This window comes from Candoia aspera, chromosome 7 (assembly GCF_035149785.1).
Source record: "Candoia aspera isolate rCanAsp1 chromosome 7, rCanAsp1.hap2, whole genome shotgun sequence".
NCBI classification, from domain to species: domain Eukaryota; kingdom Metazoa; phylum Chordata; class Lepidosauria; order Squamata; family Boidae; genus Candoia; species Candoia aspera.
Genome location: NC_086159.1, coordinates 6,944,685 through 6,960,108, shown reverse-complemented (window position 1 = coordinate 6,960,108; position 15,424 = coordinate 6,944,685). Strand labels below are relative to the sequence as shown.

At 46.6% G+C, this 15,424-nt stretch overlaps 1 protein-coding gene across 2 annotated transcripts in view; it reads left to right on the top strand.

Annotated features, from left to right (window-relative positions):
• CHCHD3 (coiled-coil-helix-coiled-coil-helix domain containing 3) overlaps positions 1-15,424 on the top strand; it is a 282,436-nt gene that overhangs the window by 226,854 nt on the left and 40,158 nt on the right. The window contains exon 8 of one of the 2 annotated variants that reach the window (XR_010068335.1): positions 9,239-9,321. Coding sequence is in view for 1 of the 2 variants with exons in the window: in XM_063308933.1 (XP_063165003.1) it covers positions 9,239-9,262 (24 nt within the window). In the remaining variant the exon portion in view is untranslated. Of the gene's footprint in view, positions 1-9,238; positions 9,890-15,424 lie in introns of those variants that run through there. The other variant, XM_063308933.1, reaches the window with a different exon arrangement.

Here is a 15,424-nt window from a genome sequence, read left to right as displayed (position 1 = left end):
TCACCTCCCAGAATTCCCCAGCCAGCCATGTTTATCTGTGTATGTGAGTGTGTTTGGACGTTTTGCCTACCCCAAAATGTCTCTGATGGTTCTCTATCCATTTCTTCCTGAAGCCCTTCCTATAATCTTAACAGTGTTGGTTTACTAACTTGGACTTGTGAACCTCCTGCAGCTTCTTAGGTGCATAGAGAGTTGCCAGAGGGTTGGTAAATAAATCTCCAATAAACTACGAAAGATTGCAAAGGCAGGGAAGAGGCAGGAGGACTCTGGCCTTGGAGAGGACCACCTACTTTGGTGAGGTTGGTCATTAGTTACAAAGGAGAGTTTCCCATTCTCTCTCTCTGATTTCTGTCTTTAAGTTTTGGCCAGATGGCCTTTAGAAAAGGTGGACAGTGAGCCCTTGCCTGTCATTTGAGCTAGAAATGGGCCACATCTCAGAGACTGAAGGCCGCAACCCGGCCACCAGATCTTCTGAAGAGAGGCAGGAGCCCATCCAATGTTGCTGCGATGTCTCTGAAAAAAACGTGGCTGAATATTTTTGGATGTTGAAGCGCCGGGGGGAGCAAAATGACCCAGATACCCCTCCCATTCCTCAAAGCCAAAGAATGTGCTGCAATCACACCCCTGAAATGGAGTCCTGAATTGGATGCTGGATGCTGTGTCCACCCCTGATCCAAGCTCCAAAACTCTTCCTCGGTGGACCGTTGCAGAACCATCATCTGAAATAAGCTGCTGTTGAATGTTTTGTCAGCTCTGCTTTTGCTCTGTTCCCATATATTAACCAGGAGGATGCCTGAATGGCATTCCTCCAGCAGCCCTCAGGTAAGATCACTGGAGGTGGCCACAGCACGTCTGTTTGGCTCGCTTAGGGCCGTGCATTCTAGATTATCCCCCTCTTGAGGTTTTTATTACTCCATCTCCACCAAGTTGGCCCGCCAGCCAGCATTCTCTCCAGGCACCTCCCGGATGGATGGGGAAGGTCCAGAAGCCCCCCATTGGCTGGAGGGCCTATCATTCCCTTCCTTTGTGGGTCTGCATGTCCAGAGCAAGCAAGCTGATAATGGCTATCAAGGCAGCTGGCCAACATTACTTTGTGGAGTGTCTCAAGAGTGCAGGAAACTGGCAGAGAACATCTGCAAGGAGCTGAGGAAGAGAAAGACCATTAGGGCATCTTTACACGCACATTCTTACTGGCATTTTCAAGTTGCTCATTGGATGCTCTCCATTTATAACTCCCAATAGAAGAGAATATGTAACTCTTCCCAGTCTTCCTGCCATTCTGCTTCACTTGGTGGCACAGGAAAGTAGGTAGGAGCCAATTTTCTTTGATTCTCTCCCCACCAGTCTGCAAGTTTCAAGGGAAGCAGCGTGCTTTCCCCTAAATCAGTGTTTCTCAACCTTGGCAAGGTCAAGCTGTGTGGACTGCATGGCTGGCTGAGGAATTCTGGGAGTTGAAGTCCACACAGCTTGACATTGCCAAGGTTGAGAAACACTGCCCTAAATACTTACCACTTGTCCCATTTGCAGCCTTCATCCCGCTCCCAAGGGCAAGTCTCGTTCTTCCAAATTGCACTAGTCCTTTGCATTCAACGTGGCTCCTTCTCCATCACTTCCCTCCAATTCCGTGGGATTGCGTAGTTTGTCTGATGCACAACATCCATGTGCAGGCTGAGAGATGAGCAAACTCCACCAATAACCAGGATTATCTTGTGGAATGCCATTCCCTTCTTCATTCAGATGCTATTCCTGTAACATCCTGGATTATATTTCTGCTGCAACCTCTGAACCAAACATGCTCGTCTTCCAAGTTAAGACAGGGACTTTTTTTTTTAATTTAATTTTTTTGTCCTCTCATTTTTCCTCCCTTGTTGGATTGCTTTGAGAAAGATTGCTTCTTGAGAACTCTTGAAGTATTAAGGATTTGGTTCTTTCCCCAGCACTCAATCAGCAGTTCAGTATTGGCATGAAAATACAATTTATCCTCAAAGGGTATCTCAATTATTTTGTAAGCTGATGTGTGATTTTCATTGTCAGTTTTGGACTAAGGATACAGTGCAGTTTCCCAGGCTGAGCCCATACAATATTAAACTTGCTTCATCCCAACCAATATTTTTTCTTTCAATCCTTTCCAAAACACACCCTTCCATGCCATGGGGCAATTGAGGTACTCTTTATGTGCTGTTTAATTATTTGATTGATTCTGTGCCATCAAGTCATTTTTGAGTCCTAGTGACCACATAGATAGATTTTCTCCAAGACAGTCTATCCCCAACCTGGTCCTTCAGGTCTTCCAACAGTGCACCCATCGCAGCTGTACCTGAGTCCATCCCCCTTGCTTTGGTTGCCTTGTTCTTCTCTTTCCTTCCACCTTTCCCAGCATTAGTCTTCACTGGAGAGCTAGTATTCATATTGTTTGATTATGTGGCACCAAGTTGGTGGTGATTCTTAGAGGCCACCTAGATAGACCTTCTCCAGGATGATCTGTCCCAACTTGGCCCTTCATCCTCCTTGCTGCTGGTTGTCCACTTCTTCTCCTTCCTTCCACCTTTCCCAGCATCAGAGCCTTCTCCAGAGAGCTGCCAGGTCTTTGCATAATGTGTCTGAAATAGGATAATTTGAGCCTGGTCCTTTGTGCCTTGAGTGAGAATTCTAGGTTGATTATGTGCTGCTTATTGCTTGTGTGTGTGTGTGTGTGTATTGTGTATCTGTGTCTAAGTCTATTATAACTACATCCACCCACCCACCCATCCACCCATCCATCCATCATCTATCTGTCTGGTTTTATTTACAGCCAAAAGACCCAAACAGCAAGTACAGATATAATCTAAATTTTGGCATTAGGTAAAACAGTTTAACAAAACAATTGATAAATGTTACATACAACATTTCAAACTCAGACTTACTGATGGGTTGCTAAAGGCCTTGTTTTTATAGGCACAGTTAAACATTTGGCTGTTGCTGCTGTAACTTTAAGATTTTTGTCTGCAAGTAAAATTTTAACATATTCAGAAATATCTCTTTGGGGGAGGGGCTCTAATAATCTCCCCACAACTGCAACCCTATTGGGTAGGTCTGCAAAGGGGGTGGCCCAACCTTATCCAGCAAGTCTTCAACCAAGGTGTCCCAGCAAGCATGCCAACACTTCCAAAGCATTGGGAAGGGGGTGGCCTTGTATGGTTGGGTTTTATTTTCCCTACAAGAAGATAATTCTATGCTCCCACCCCTTGTATGGCAGGACATTTGTCTGTCTCTGTCTCTGTCTGTCTCAATGGAGAAGATTTTCCCCAGCCCACCTACTCACACCCTGCAAGGCCATCGCATGGAAATCAAACATTTGCAGCTCTCTTAGTAGTTTGGATCTTCAGAGACTGCTGTAAGAGCAAGCCTCGCACAAGGAGTGTATCTGTGATGGTATGTGGGAAAGACCTTGGGAGACTGGGCCAAAAGATTTGCAAACTGGAATGAGAGTAAATAGGACAATGGCTGTCTTTGCTCCAACCTTTAGAGGACTTGGGGCAGTTACTTTCCATCAATTCATTCTTTCAAACCCAACAGCAGCTTCTTGGTGACGTTGGAATATCACAGCGTTTTTCAAACTTGGCCAGTTTAAGATGGGTGGAGTTCCCCAGCATGCTGACTGGGGAATTCTGGAGTCCACCCATCTTAAACTGGCCAAGTTTGAAAAACGCTGGAATAGCAGGAAAAGATGACGAAAACATGATTGAGCTTCAAGTGTTCTTCCCCACTAGAATAGCACCAGCATCTTCTGCACTTGGGAACATCAGCAGCCTTGTCCCATTCTCATGTTAGGTTGGAATTATGTGTAGCAGGATTCTCTTTGGAATGTGGGTCATCATGGTGTTCAAAGATGGGAATACGCAGAATAGAAAAAGGTGGACTCCCTTCAGTTGACCTGGTGGCCATCTGAACACACAGGGGTGGCTGTCTTAGGAACAGCATGGAAGCATTTCCTTCCCCCCCGCCCCCAACTTCCGAGTCTAGCCTACAACTCTGTGATGTCCTGATGGTCTCTCATCCAAGCCTTAACCAGGTTGAATCTTTCTTCACTTTCTGGGGATTGGCTAAGGTTAGTTATGCACTGCCACCATTTATGACACAGAACCTGGCTTACAACAGACAAACAAACCAGATCATCTATTTTTTTTTTCATCCAAGCATCCCCCGAAATGGAGTTTCTGGATGCAGCAGGTATCTTTCAGAATCCTGTCTCACATTACGTTAAACTGTGGTTTAAAAGGACCTGCATCAGCCTCCCCCAACCCTCTCCCTGCTGGTTAAGGCTGCTTGGGGAAATGGTCAATTAAGATCTCGAATAATATTTGAAAAAGAGCTCTATTTTTACCCTTTTCTTAATGGAAGGCAATTAATGAACCACAGGTGGACGTGGGTGTGGGTGTGTTTTAAATTGCCTACCCGTGTTGGAAGAATCTGAGCAGATAGTTCCTCTGATGCCACTTTCAAATTGGCTAGATGAAACACAGCAGCGATGAGCACAGACCAACGGATGCATGCATGAACTGGAAAAAAGGAAAAAGGAAAAATCAGCTGAAGGAGAGAAACTGGGGGTAAAGAAGTCAACCCCAAATCGGCTGCTCAGGACAAAAACTTGCACAGAGAAACCGGCTCAAAAATACCAAGAAGCAAAAGCTGGAGGGTATCTGAATTCCAGGCAGTGATGTGCCCGCCGGAGCAACAGCCACAGAGTCTTTGTGCTGTTCATAAATTGAATGTATTGACTTCCCTTTCCTTCCTGCCTTGATCGCAATCGGCGCATCTTGTCATCCACACACACCTCGTTTTGCACTCAGTAATCTTGCGGCTCCATCTTTTCCTTAGAAAAAACCTCGCCGCGTTGCTAATATCGAGGGCTTCGACCTGGGGCTGAATCTTGAGTTAAATCGGGACCCGAGGTTCTCAGAAGGCAGTTTGATAAACAGTAGCACATTATTGATATATATTATATTCTTCCTTATCACACTTGGGATGGTGAGAGATTGGCTGGTCATTAGAAGCAGACAGACAGGGTAGGAAAACTCTTTGAAACCAGAATGATAGTTTGGAGGTTAAAAATGGGACGGCTGTAAGAAATTGGAGGTAGCGGTGATCACATATTGAACAGGACCACTCTAGACTTCCAGTTTTGAAGGATTTGCCAGCAAATCCAGTTTTGAAGGATTTGCTATATAATTTTTTTTTAAAACCTGCTAGGTTTATACAATCCATAAGAGTAGGCAAAAATTGGGTTGGCTAGTTTATGATTCAGCATGTTATGGGACTTAACCATTGGTCCAGCGTGATGGGTGAACCTGGCCATCATTTTCAGTGATAATATGGTTATTGCTTTGGCCTAGCTGTTAAGTGAACATTGCAAGAGAGTTTTCATAAGCCAGGTTCAGGGTTTAGTTCAGAAAGTTAGCATAGGAGTAAGGAAACTAGAGACCAACTTTCATCCAGCTTTTTCTAACATGGAGAAGCATCTAAAGATAGTATCATACAGACTGACATTGACTCTCCTGCCTCATTGAAGGACTAGGGATGCACAACTACCACTGTATCCCAGAGCAGTGTTTCTCAACCTTGCTTTAATATGTGTGGACTTCAATTCCCAGAATGCCCCAGCCAGCATGCTGTCCTGGAGTATGGGGGAGTCTCAAAGACCATGCTCACCTTCCTTTGGCCAAGCCACTTTTCGAAAAGTGTCAGACAAGTCAAGATGGTGGCCACTACCATGCGATCCAAGCCCTGCCCCATTTTTTAGGGCCACCATCTTGATTTTTTTGGGAAACTTCCCCCTCCCGCCATGAATTCTGGGAGTTGCGAAGATGCCATCGGCTAGGACTGTTTTCCTTGGTGGGAACAATGGCTAGGAAATCGATTGTTCTTGGGGTTGGGGCAACTTTTTCTTGCTTCTTTTGGACCCCCCCGGAGATGGCCCTCATCTACACCCATTCATTGGAGACCTGCTATCAATTTGTGATTAATATTGGACATTCTTGTTGAGGAAGGAGAAGATGCTTCCGCATGTGGCCTGGTAATGGCATGTGGGAACAATTCGGGGTTCTGGAGGAAGAACCACAAGACTGGGCAGCCGGCGTATAAAAGACGTCTCATCCCACAGGAGGAGGGAGGGCATGGGAAGCGTCTCTGAAGGGACCCTCCCTCGTTTTCCGGAGAGTAAAAGGAGAGGAGGGGAGAAATACTTTCAGTCTTGCAAGATTCTGTTAATGCAACCTTAAAATAAAGATAGAGCTGGTACTCCTGGCTATGCTTTTTATCTAATTATTTATTTATTAAACAGATTTATAAGACCGCCCAGCTCACACACAGTGACTCTGGGCAGTTTGTGCTTCTTGTCTGGACTACCCCGCAGGGCTAATAGGCACTGACCCAGGCCAAGTCCTTGTTTGCTCAGCCAGCTTCCGAAATTGCCAAAGCTTTGACGGTTCAGCTCTTCCGCCTTCCGAGCTGCGTTTACGGTTCTGACTGAGGTTGATGCAGTGAATAATTTGGCATGCAAGCACGAGCTTGTTTATAATCAGGGGAAATGTCCAACCATTAGCAAGTTTTCTGAGCAATTAATCCAAAATGTTGCAGGTGTAGCTGCAACAGCTTCCAACTCCTGAAAGGAGCCCCCTGCGCCCCCCGCTCAGTCTTCCCCATGTCACGCAGGGCATCCCTCTGGGTAGAAATGGATTTTTTTTTCAAGTCAGCAGTCTGCAGGTGATGGACCGCCACCACCTGTATTTTCTTGGCTCACCTGGCAGATGCCTGAAGGGAAGAAGCAGGGATCTGCTTTTCAGCTCCTGAGGTTCCCCCCCTCCATACCCCAGCCACACACAGACACAACACACACACACTGCCATCGTTCCTCCGAAAGACACACGGTTAATGAAGGCAGTACTTAAATTTATACAGTGTTGAATATTAAGAGCTTGGCTCTGCTTGGTAAATGCAGCACAAAGCAGGGCTTGATTGCTAAGCTTTCTGACCCCGAGAGGGGCTTGCAGGCACAAGGAAGGGACACCTGTTGGCCCCCTCTCTCCTGCTTCCTTATCTTTCTCTTAGCAGCTGGTGATCCTGAGGGTTGAGCGCAGAAGTGATGGCAAAGAGCCACAGATGAAGACATCTAAGGCGAGGCAGATGGGGGAGAAAATGGGGTGGGGGCTTCTGATTCTCTCTTCATCTGTAGCTTCCTCCAAAGTCCTTCCCTGAATCAGGGTCCTTCAGGAATGTAGCATGAAAGGTCCCATCGTCCTGGGTCAGCCATGGGCACCAGAGCTGAAGAACCAAGGCTGCTCTGCCTTGCTTGCAGGAAGTGTCAGGATTCTGGGCAATCGAGATTGGACTGATCGGACAGACCATGGTTCAGGGGATGAAGCCAAGCGTAGAAAAGCCCCAAACGCTGGCTTTGTGTGACGTGTGAAGGTCCGAAGAGGAGGACGCCTCCACCACCACCAAGCTTGTGCTTAGTTTAACTCTTGGGGTTGGGGGGGGGGCGCATCTGAATTGAGAGTTCACATGTTGCCCAGTTCTTCCCGTGGATGGCTTAATTGTAGGACTGTTGTAAACTGTCAGGAATGGCTGGCAAATTTGGTGGTTTACCGATGTAAATGAGCAAGGTGGAATGAGGAACTGAGGAATGAACACAGCCCACCTAGGGCAGGGCTTCCCAAACCTTTTCCTTCATTACAGGTAGTCCTCGCTTAACAACCATTCGTTTAGTGATGGTTCAGATTTACGATGGTGTTGAAAAAAACGACTTACGACCTGTCCTCACACTTAAAACTGCTGCAGCATCCCTGCGGTCACATAGTCACAATTTGGGTGCTTGGCAACAGATTCGCATTTGTAACTGTCGCGGCGTCCTGTGGTCACGTGATTGCCATTTTTGACCTTCCTGGCCTGCTTTTGGCAAGCAAAATCAATGGTGAACCACATGTTTCACTTAACAACCACGTGGTTCACTTAACGACTGGTGATTGCCACAAAAAAATGTAAAATCGGGTCGGATTTGCTTAATGACCATTTTGCTTAGCAACTGAAATTCCAGTCTCAATTATGGTTGTTAAGTGAGAACTACCTGTACCCAAAACCGCTTATCAGAAAGTCCTTTTTACCCAATGTAGGTAAAACACTCTAAGACAATATAATGGGTCTGTTTGTCGTTACCCAAAGAAAAACCACTTTTACCCTATTTTGAGTAATTTACCCAGGTTTGGGAAGAGCTGACCTAGGGGATCAGGGCACCCTCCACCGGGCTGCTGTGGGGGAGATGAGAAGAGCCCCAAAGGTTGATTGAAGGGTCTGTGGAGAAGCAGATGGGGGGCCTGTGATGCATGTAAAAAAACAGGTGAAGTTTTGATCGCACTGATGCTGCCCTCCTCTTGACTTCTCTTGACCCTAACTTGTATCATTGGCATTTGTGTCACGCAACTGGTGTTTGTCAGGGCTGTGGACCCTTGAGGATCCTGGAGCAGTACAGAAGCGTGTGGCTGTCCCCAACCTGGTGCCTTCCAGATGTTGCTGGGGATGGCTGGGATTCAAAAGAGAGATGGCTTCTGCCCAGGGATCACCCGCTCTGCATTTCTATGTTGGGCCAGACGAGGAGGAGGGATGCCAGTGAGGCTCAGAATGGGGGAGAGAGCCAGGCTGGGGTGTGAGCAGGACAGCCCCTTTCAATCCCACAGACCCCCCCCCCCATTTCCTCAAGTTAGTGTAGCCTTAAGGTGGTGGGCACAAGACTTTGTGCACACAACTGTATCCTGGCAAGAGGGCTTTGGATCTGGGTATTTTGGATCCCAAAGCAGGGAAATTGCAAGACGGTGCTCAGCTCATCCTCCTCCCTTGAATTGAGATGATTCTTGAGATAACTTGACAATGCTGCTAAATCCAGAGCAGTGTTTCTCAACCTCAGCAACTTTAAGATGCATGGACTTCCACTCCCAGAATTCCCCAGCCAGCCATGCTCTCTGGGCAATTCTGGGAATTGAAGTCCACCCTTCTTAAAGTTGCTGAGGTTGAGAAACACTGGTCCAGAGTGCGCATGCTGGGACAGAGTGACTTCACCAAGGGGACACTTGACCAGTCTCTAGGAGTTAGGATTGGGCTGGACAACTGTTTAGTCCCTCTCAGCTCCTAGTTTTCTGGCCCAGCTTTGCTTCATTATTCTGATTTTTTTTTCTTTTCCCCTCCCTTGTTTTTTTTTTTTCTCTTTCAGTGCCTGGCTGGCCGAGGAGGATAAAGGCTGCTGCGCATCAAGTGTCCATCCATCAACTCCAATTCCAGCATCGGGATGTGTGTGTGAGGGGAGGGGGGTTATTCACGAACAATCCAGCGGCCCATTTACAGGGCAGACGGACAGAGCAACATCTCCAGAAGGGCCAGATCAAGGCCAGCGGCCATCCCGGCTCAGTCACTGAGGCCTTGACCTTTATCTCATCATGCTCGAAATTGCATATCTGAGGGCAGCTCATAAAACCCACTTACTGGTAATTGAAGGAAAGTGAGGCCCAAACCTTCTGCTGACCCTAGGAGGATGGAGAAGACCTCTCCCCCCCAGTCCTGTTGTTTTTGCTGCAGATGCTGCTCACCGGCCCGCCTCGGCTGCCTTCCAAACCTCGTTTCCTTTTGCATAATCGGGAAGGTGTGGGTTTAATTTATGGCAGGATTACGTCGCTCTGAATCGGTCACGCTGGAATCATGTTTCTGAAACCTCCGTTGCCTGGGAGTTCATTGATTGCAAATTATGATTATAATAAGGCCTCTGATTACATTGTGACGGTCGCTTATGAGTGGGCTGACACCAAGTACTGACAATTATGTCCCCTCTGGATCAGAAATAAAGAGGCACTTTGCCAATGGGATGCTAGTGTGCCGCTTATCTTCTTCTGGGGCGGGGAGGAAACAGCAGGCTGGTCCAGGAAAATGCCACCCCCTTTGTGCCACTCTGATGCGGCAGATTAACATCATGGTGGCATGAATGGTCTTTCAAAGGCATGTTAAACCTTCTGTATCCTGATCTTAGAATGCATTTGAGAGTGTCCAATTCTCTAGCTGGGAAGAGGTCCTTCTTTTCATGAGGATCCCTCTAAATTGAGGTCTACCACTGTTCATGGTGCTTGTGCTCTAGTGGTGGGCATCGGCCCTTGCTGACCTGGTTCTCAGTGGATGGGCTGGGACGGCAGAAATTCTGGGAGTTGAAGTCCACCCATCTCAAAGTTGCCAAAGTTGAAAAACACTGCAATACCCTAATCAGGTTTCCCAATTTCCCCCACGCATTCTTAGCCAGAGTCTCTTCTTAAAATGCAGGTCATGGTGGTATATGTATTTGATATTAAATGTCAGCCAAGGGTAGCTAGACACCAGCATCAGCTGTGATCCTTAAAAATAAGGACACACTCAATGCTTGGTGATGCTACTCAGGTAGTTCTCCTGGCAACAATGTGGAAGGGGCTGGCTGCTGTCTTTTTCTTGGGGTACCTAGACTGACTCTTGGGATAACTCACCCTAATTGTAGGTTAACCCTAATCTAGACTAACCCTTGGGTTGCCCTTGTGGTTTCCCATCCAAGCCCGTGCCAGTCCCCACCATACCCAGTTCGAAGGTTGGCCAGATGCAACCACCTGCAGTACCTCTTCCATCTTGACTAAATTCAGGATTCCCAGGTACAATTTTGAGTGTTTTTACAGGAAAATAAGGCCTCTTGGTTTATAGCAGTGTTTTTCAAACTCAGCCACTTTAAGATAGGTGGACTTCAACTCCTAGAATTCCCCAGCCAGCCTTGCTGGCTGGGGAATTCTGGGAGTTGAAGTCCGCCCATCTTAAAAGTGGCTGAGTTTGAAAAACACTGGGCTAGATGATACTTTGCACACTGCATTAAAATGCAAACTATAAATTAGCCAAATTGATTGGGGTTGCAGAGCTGCAAACCTGAAAATGGCTACTGTACTTTGCTAACCCAGCTACACCTGCATGAACACAGCTTTTGGATCGAATCATGGATAACACATCCAATCAGCCTTCTGGAGATATGGCATTGCAGTCCTCCAACCTTTTTGCTTTGACGTTTCTTGCTGGGCAATGCTTGCTAAGTTCTGAGGTTTTAACCTGAATCTGCAGGAATCCAATATTCATTCCAGCCTCAGAAATACTTCTCCAGGGGTTATTTTGACTTACTCCTTACGGCACCCCCATTTAATTCATCAAGATAGCCTGATATTGCCACAGCTCTCCAGTCGTAGCACCAGCCTCCCCTCAATCAATGTCAGTCGCCTTAACTATCTTCGATCCATCTCAATCAAGCCAGCAGCAACCCTAAAAGTGAAATTCTACACTAAGTTCCTGGTGCTTTCTGAGAAAGGCTGTTGTTTAGATGCTTGTGGTTCTCACAGGTAAGCTCCGCAGTAACTCTACAAGTGAAAAGGGTTTAAACTGGATTCACATATTGTATTAAGATGGAATAAGCCACCATTGGTTGGGCTCATGCAATGCTGAGAAGCCATGATTTACAGACCACAGGGGTTGGCTTTGGACAACCTGCTAAGCCACAAAAAGCAAACCACGTTTTGGCTTAGCTCGATGGGTGAAACCAGTTTTTGACCTCATCCACACAACCACCTCGCCTTGGGACTGGGATGGGCTGCGAACGGTTGAGGACACGTCCTCACGATGGAGCCTCCATCTCATTGCCAGCCTGAAAGTAGAGTTTTCATTGAAAACACAACAAGACTTCCTACGAGGACATTCTGATTCGCCTGGAGGAAGAGCTTGGTGACCTGTAGGGCTCCCACTGGCCAGCTGCAGGACTGCCCCCTCCCATCTGGCCACAGGATTCCGTATCTCGGTGGCCATTTCTGCTTTGGCTGCTGGAGAGAAGAGAACCTCCCCAGCACCCAAAGTTCAGCTCCGTTCAGCTCAACTTTGTTTGATTTTTGAGGCTCGGGTAGAACTAGCAACTTTGTGGAAGGTATTCATGAAACTGTTCCTTCAGCCAGTAGTCTCCGCCGCTTGGGTTTTCTCCTCCATCAAGCACCTCCACGCTTCCTGGAATCAACAGCCTCTGGAGATGGGGCTGCTTCACCCTGCCTGCTCCTTGCCTTCTCTTTCCCCCCAACAGTTGCAGCCCCCTCCTTAATGTGAGGGCACCAACTTGGCTGCCCTCCTTTTGAAGGCCCAGCAAGGAGATCGTTGAGAGATCAGAGTGGTGCTTTCCTCTTGTCTCAAGGACTGGAGGGAAGCGTGTCCGCAGGACTGTGGAAACAAACCGGTTCATGACTCTGATTGCGAGCAAACTCTTCCTGGGGACCCCTCTGAGCCAACCCTTGAATGCCTGGGCGTCGGAGCTCAGAGTTCCCCCAACACATTTAACCTCACTTCTGAATCCATCCATTTCCTGGGTTAAACGTATTTATGGAATCATGCACAAACCCAACAGGCTGGGTTTGCACAGCATATTCAAAGCCACAAAAAGACCTAAGGTTAACATTCACCACTGGTTGCAAGAGGAGATACTGGATCTTTAGCTGACCTGTGGAACCGTAGTGGGGGAACCGAGCCATCGGTAAATATTGGGCGGGCCAGAACCTTGGACTTCTGCCCTTGCCTGATGGCAGAACAGGGGCATCCGCAGGGTCTGTTTGTCAAAAATGTCCAGGTGGTGCTTTGGGGCAGGACTTTGGTCACATGGCTGCCATCTTGACTTCTTTGACCTCAGTGGACAGCCTTAGAGCCAAGCTGCTACATTTGTAACTGAAGTCAATACAGGAATTCTGCCCAAATAGATTCGCAGCAGGCAACTTCCTTCACCACCTTTTTAGCTCCAGCCACCTCTGTTTTGCCAAACCATCCATCCTTAGCCCATCTGCGTTTGGCTCTGTGGTTCCTTTGCTTGGCTTTACCGCATCTTTTCAGAAGCCTTTAAAAAAAAAAAGTTTAGTTGTACTAGGTATTTATACATCCCGCTTTTCAAAGTACAAATCTTTGCAAAGTAATTTACAGAGCAATCTTTTGAGTTGCATTTAGATTGATCCATCAAATCGTTTAGAAATAATAATAATAATAATAATAATAATAATGATAATGATGATGATGATAATGATAGTCCCAATAGTAATAGTCACCTTGGGTGCAATTCCAAAACATCTGGAGCACCACTTGAACACCATCAGCATTGACAAAATCACCATCAGTCAATTGCAAAAGGCAGCTTTACTTGGAACAGCTCACATCCTATGGTGGTATCTTTAATATTATTAAACAACAACATCTGCCTATCCCAGGTCTTTGGGCAGGTCTCGATAGGTGTACAAAAATGCCAAATCCAGTCTAAACATCTGGTTGACTGTGTGACCAATCATCATAGTAAGGGATTATATGTTGTGCAAAAAAGCCAAGCAGCTCCAGGCAATTGGTTATAAAGAAGAATTTTATGAATGGTTTTGGACACTTCGAAGCCTATTGAAAAAGGAGAGACTTGGAGAGTAAAGTGGGGGACAATAAGAGCTTAATGCAAGGGATGTTAATCTTGGGGGGGGCAGCAAAGATCCTTTGAAAATCTGTGGAAAGCTCTGGGCATCCCCCCTCCCCCTGAATGCACATATATGCACACAAACTTTGTGTAACCTGGGCCATCAGACAAAGGTTTGCAGAGAAACAATATCATACTAACATTTGACATTACAGGTTTTTTAAAATACAATTTTCAAAGCAACTGGAGAGAAATTGAAAGAAAAAATGGCATGCATATATGGGGAGAAAGAGAGAGAGTCCTCTCAGACCCCTTTTGTGCCGGAGCTAAAAATCACAGGTTAAAACCCCCAGGATTATGGGGAACCAGTTCTGTCCCGGCGCCAACGAAGCAGAACTAAACTACCATCAGACCTCTGGTCTTCAGCCACGTAGGACATCAAACCAGAAATAAACTGGCAATGGAGGACAGATGTCTGGCTCCATTTCTTCCTCCTCGTTCCCCATTTACCACATTTGGAGCCAGCTGCAGGACCAGAGCTGCTGTTAATGGCCAAACAGCTGTGATCAAGTGCATTGCAAGAGGCTAACCTGAATGCAGCAAATGCATGGAGGAGGATGGTGAGATGCAACTTCAGGAAGGGTGTCAGGGACCCGGGTGATGCGGGCAAAAGGCATCCAGAGCCAAGGTTCCAAGCTACCTCCATGATGCTCCATAGCTAAGGACTAGCTCCTTGCTTAAGACCACTTAGAAATGCAGGATGGGGTTCTTCAATCTTTGCCCCCAGGGTCTTACATTCTGTACAGTTCATTAAGGAGATCGACGTATGTGTACCAACTGTGATAATACAAGCGGCTTTCCGGCAGCATATCCGAGTTCTTTTCAGATGTAAATGAAGTTCCTTTCCTGAATAGGATGTCGTGTTGTACAATCTTGAATGTTGTGAGACTCTGGGTTTTTATTCAGTCTGGATGGCATCCCTCTGGCTAGCTGGCCGGTTCCAAAATGCAGACGAAGGGTGCTTGCTGTAAGCTGATAGAAGGGATGAGGTTGGACCTATCAGTACAGGTTTTAAGAAACTCGAATGCCCCAAGAATGACTCACTTTCCTGGCTTATGGGTGAAGAACAGGGTGATTTTCCACCTGCTGCTTACAGTTTCCCATTTTTCAGTCAACATGGGACAGTAAGTTCCTGAGGAACATCTCCTTCCGATGGTGTGCTCATGTTTAACTCCAGACAAAAGCATGGAAGCCAGGTTTAAATTATGTAAAATATATGTCCAGGATGGAGGATGTGGGCCACTGGAAAGACCCCATACCATCTCAGGGCAGTTCTGAACCAGATGCTCTGAGACCCTTTTGCCAGGTCCAAGGTACCATGAATGAACCTTGCTGGGATAGTCTTTCCCTTCCTTTTTTCTCTCATAGAAAACTTGGAAAAGTATCCTTGAGAAAGAAAGAAAGAAAGAAAGAAAGAAAGAAAGAAAGAAAGAAAGAAGAAGGAAGGAAGGAAGGAAGGAAGGAAGGAAGGAAGGAAGGAAGGAAGGAAGGAAGGAAGGAAGGAAGGAGAAAGAAGCATAATAGAATTATTAGCACCCTGAGAGCTAGGACTGATTGATAGATCGATGGATTATGTGCCATCAAGTTGATGTTGACTCTTTGTGATCACATAGGGAGATTTTCTCCAAGTTCGGTCCCCCAGCTGGGCTTCCAGCAGACCTGTGTTTAAAGATTGGCAGAGGGGTGCTATGTTTACACTCCGGTGTGACTGAAAGCAGCTTTTTGGAATCCAGTCTAGAAAAAAATAAGATTGTCACACTAAGTTTTAGGAGTAGGGGCCTGCCCACTCCATTCTTCACCTCCACTCTCTAGGACAGTGTTTCTCAACCTCAGCAACTTTAAGATGTGTGGATTTCAACTCCCAGAATTCCCCAGCCA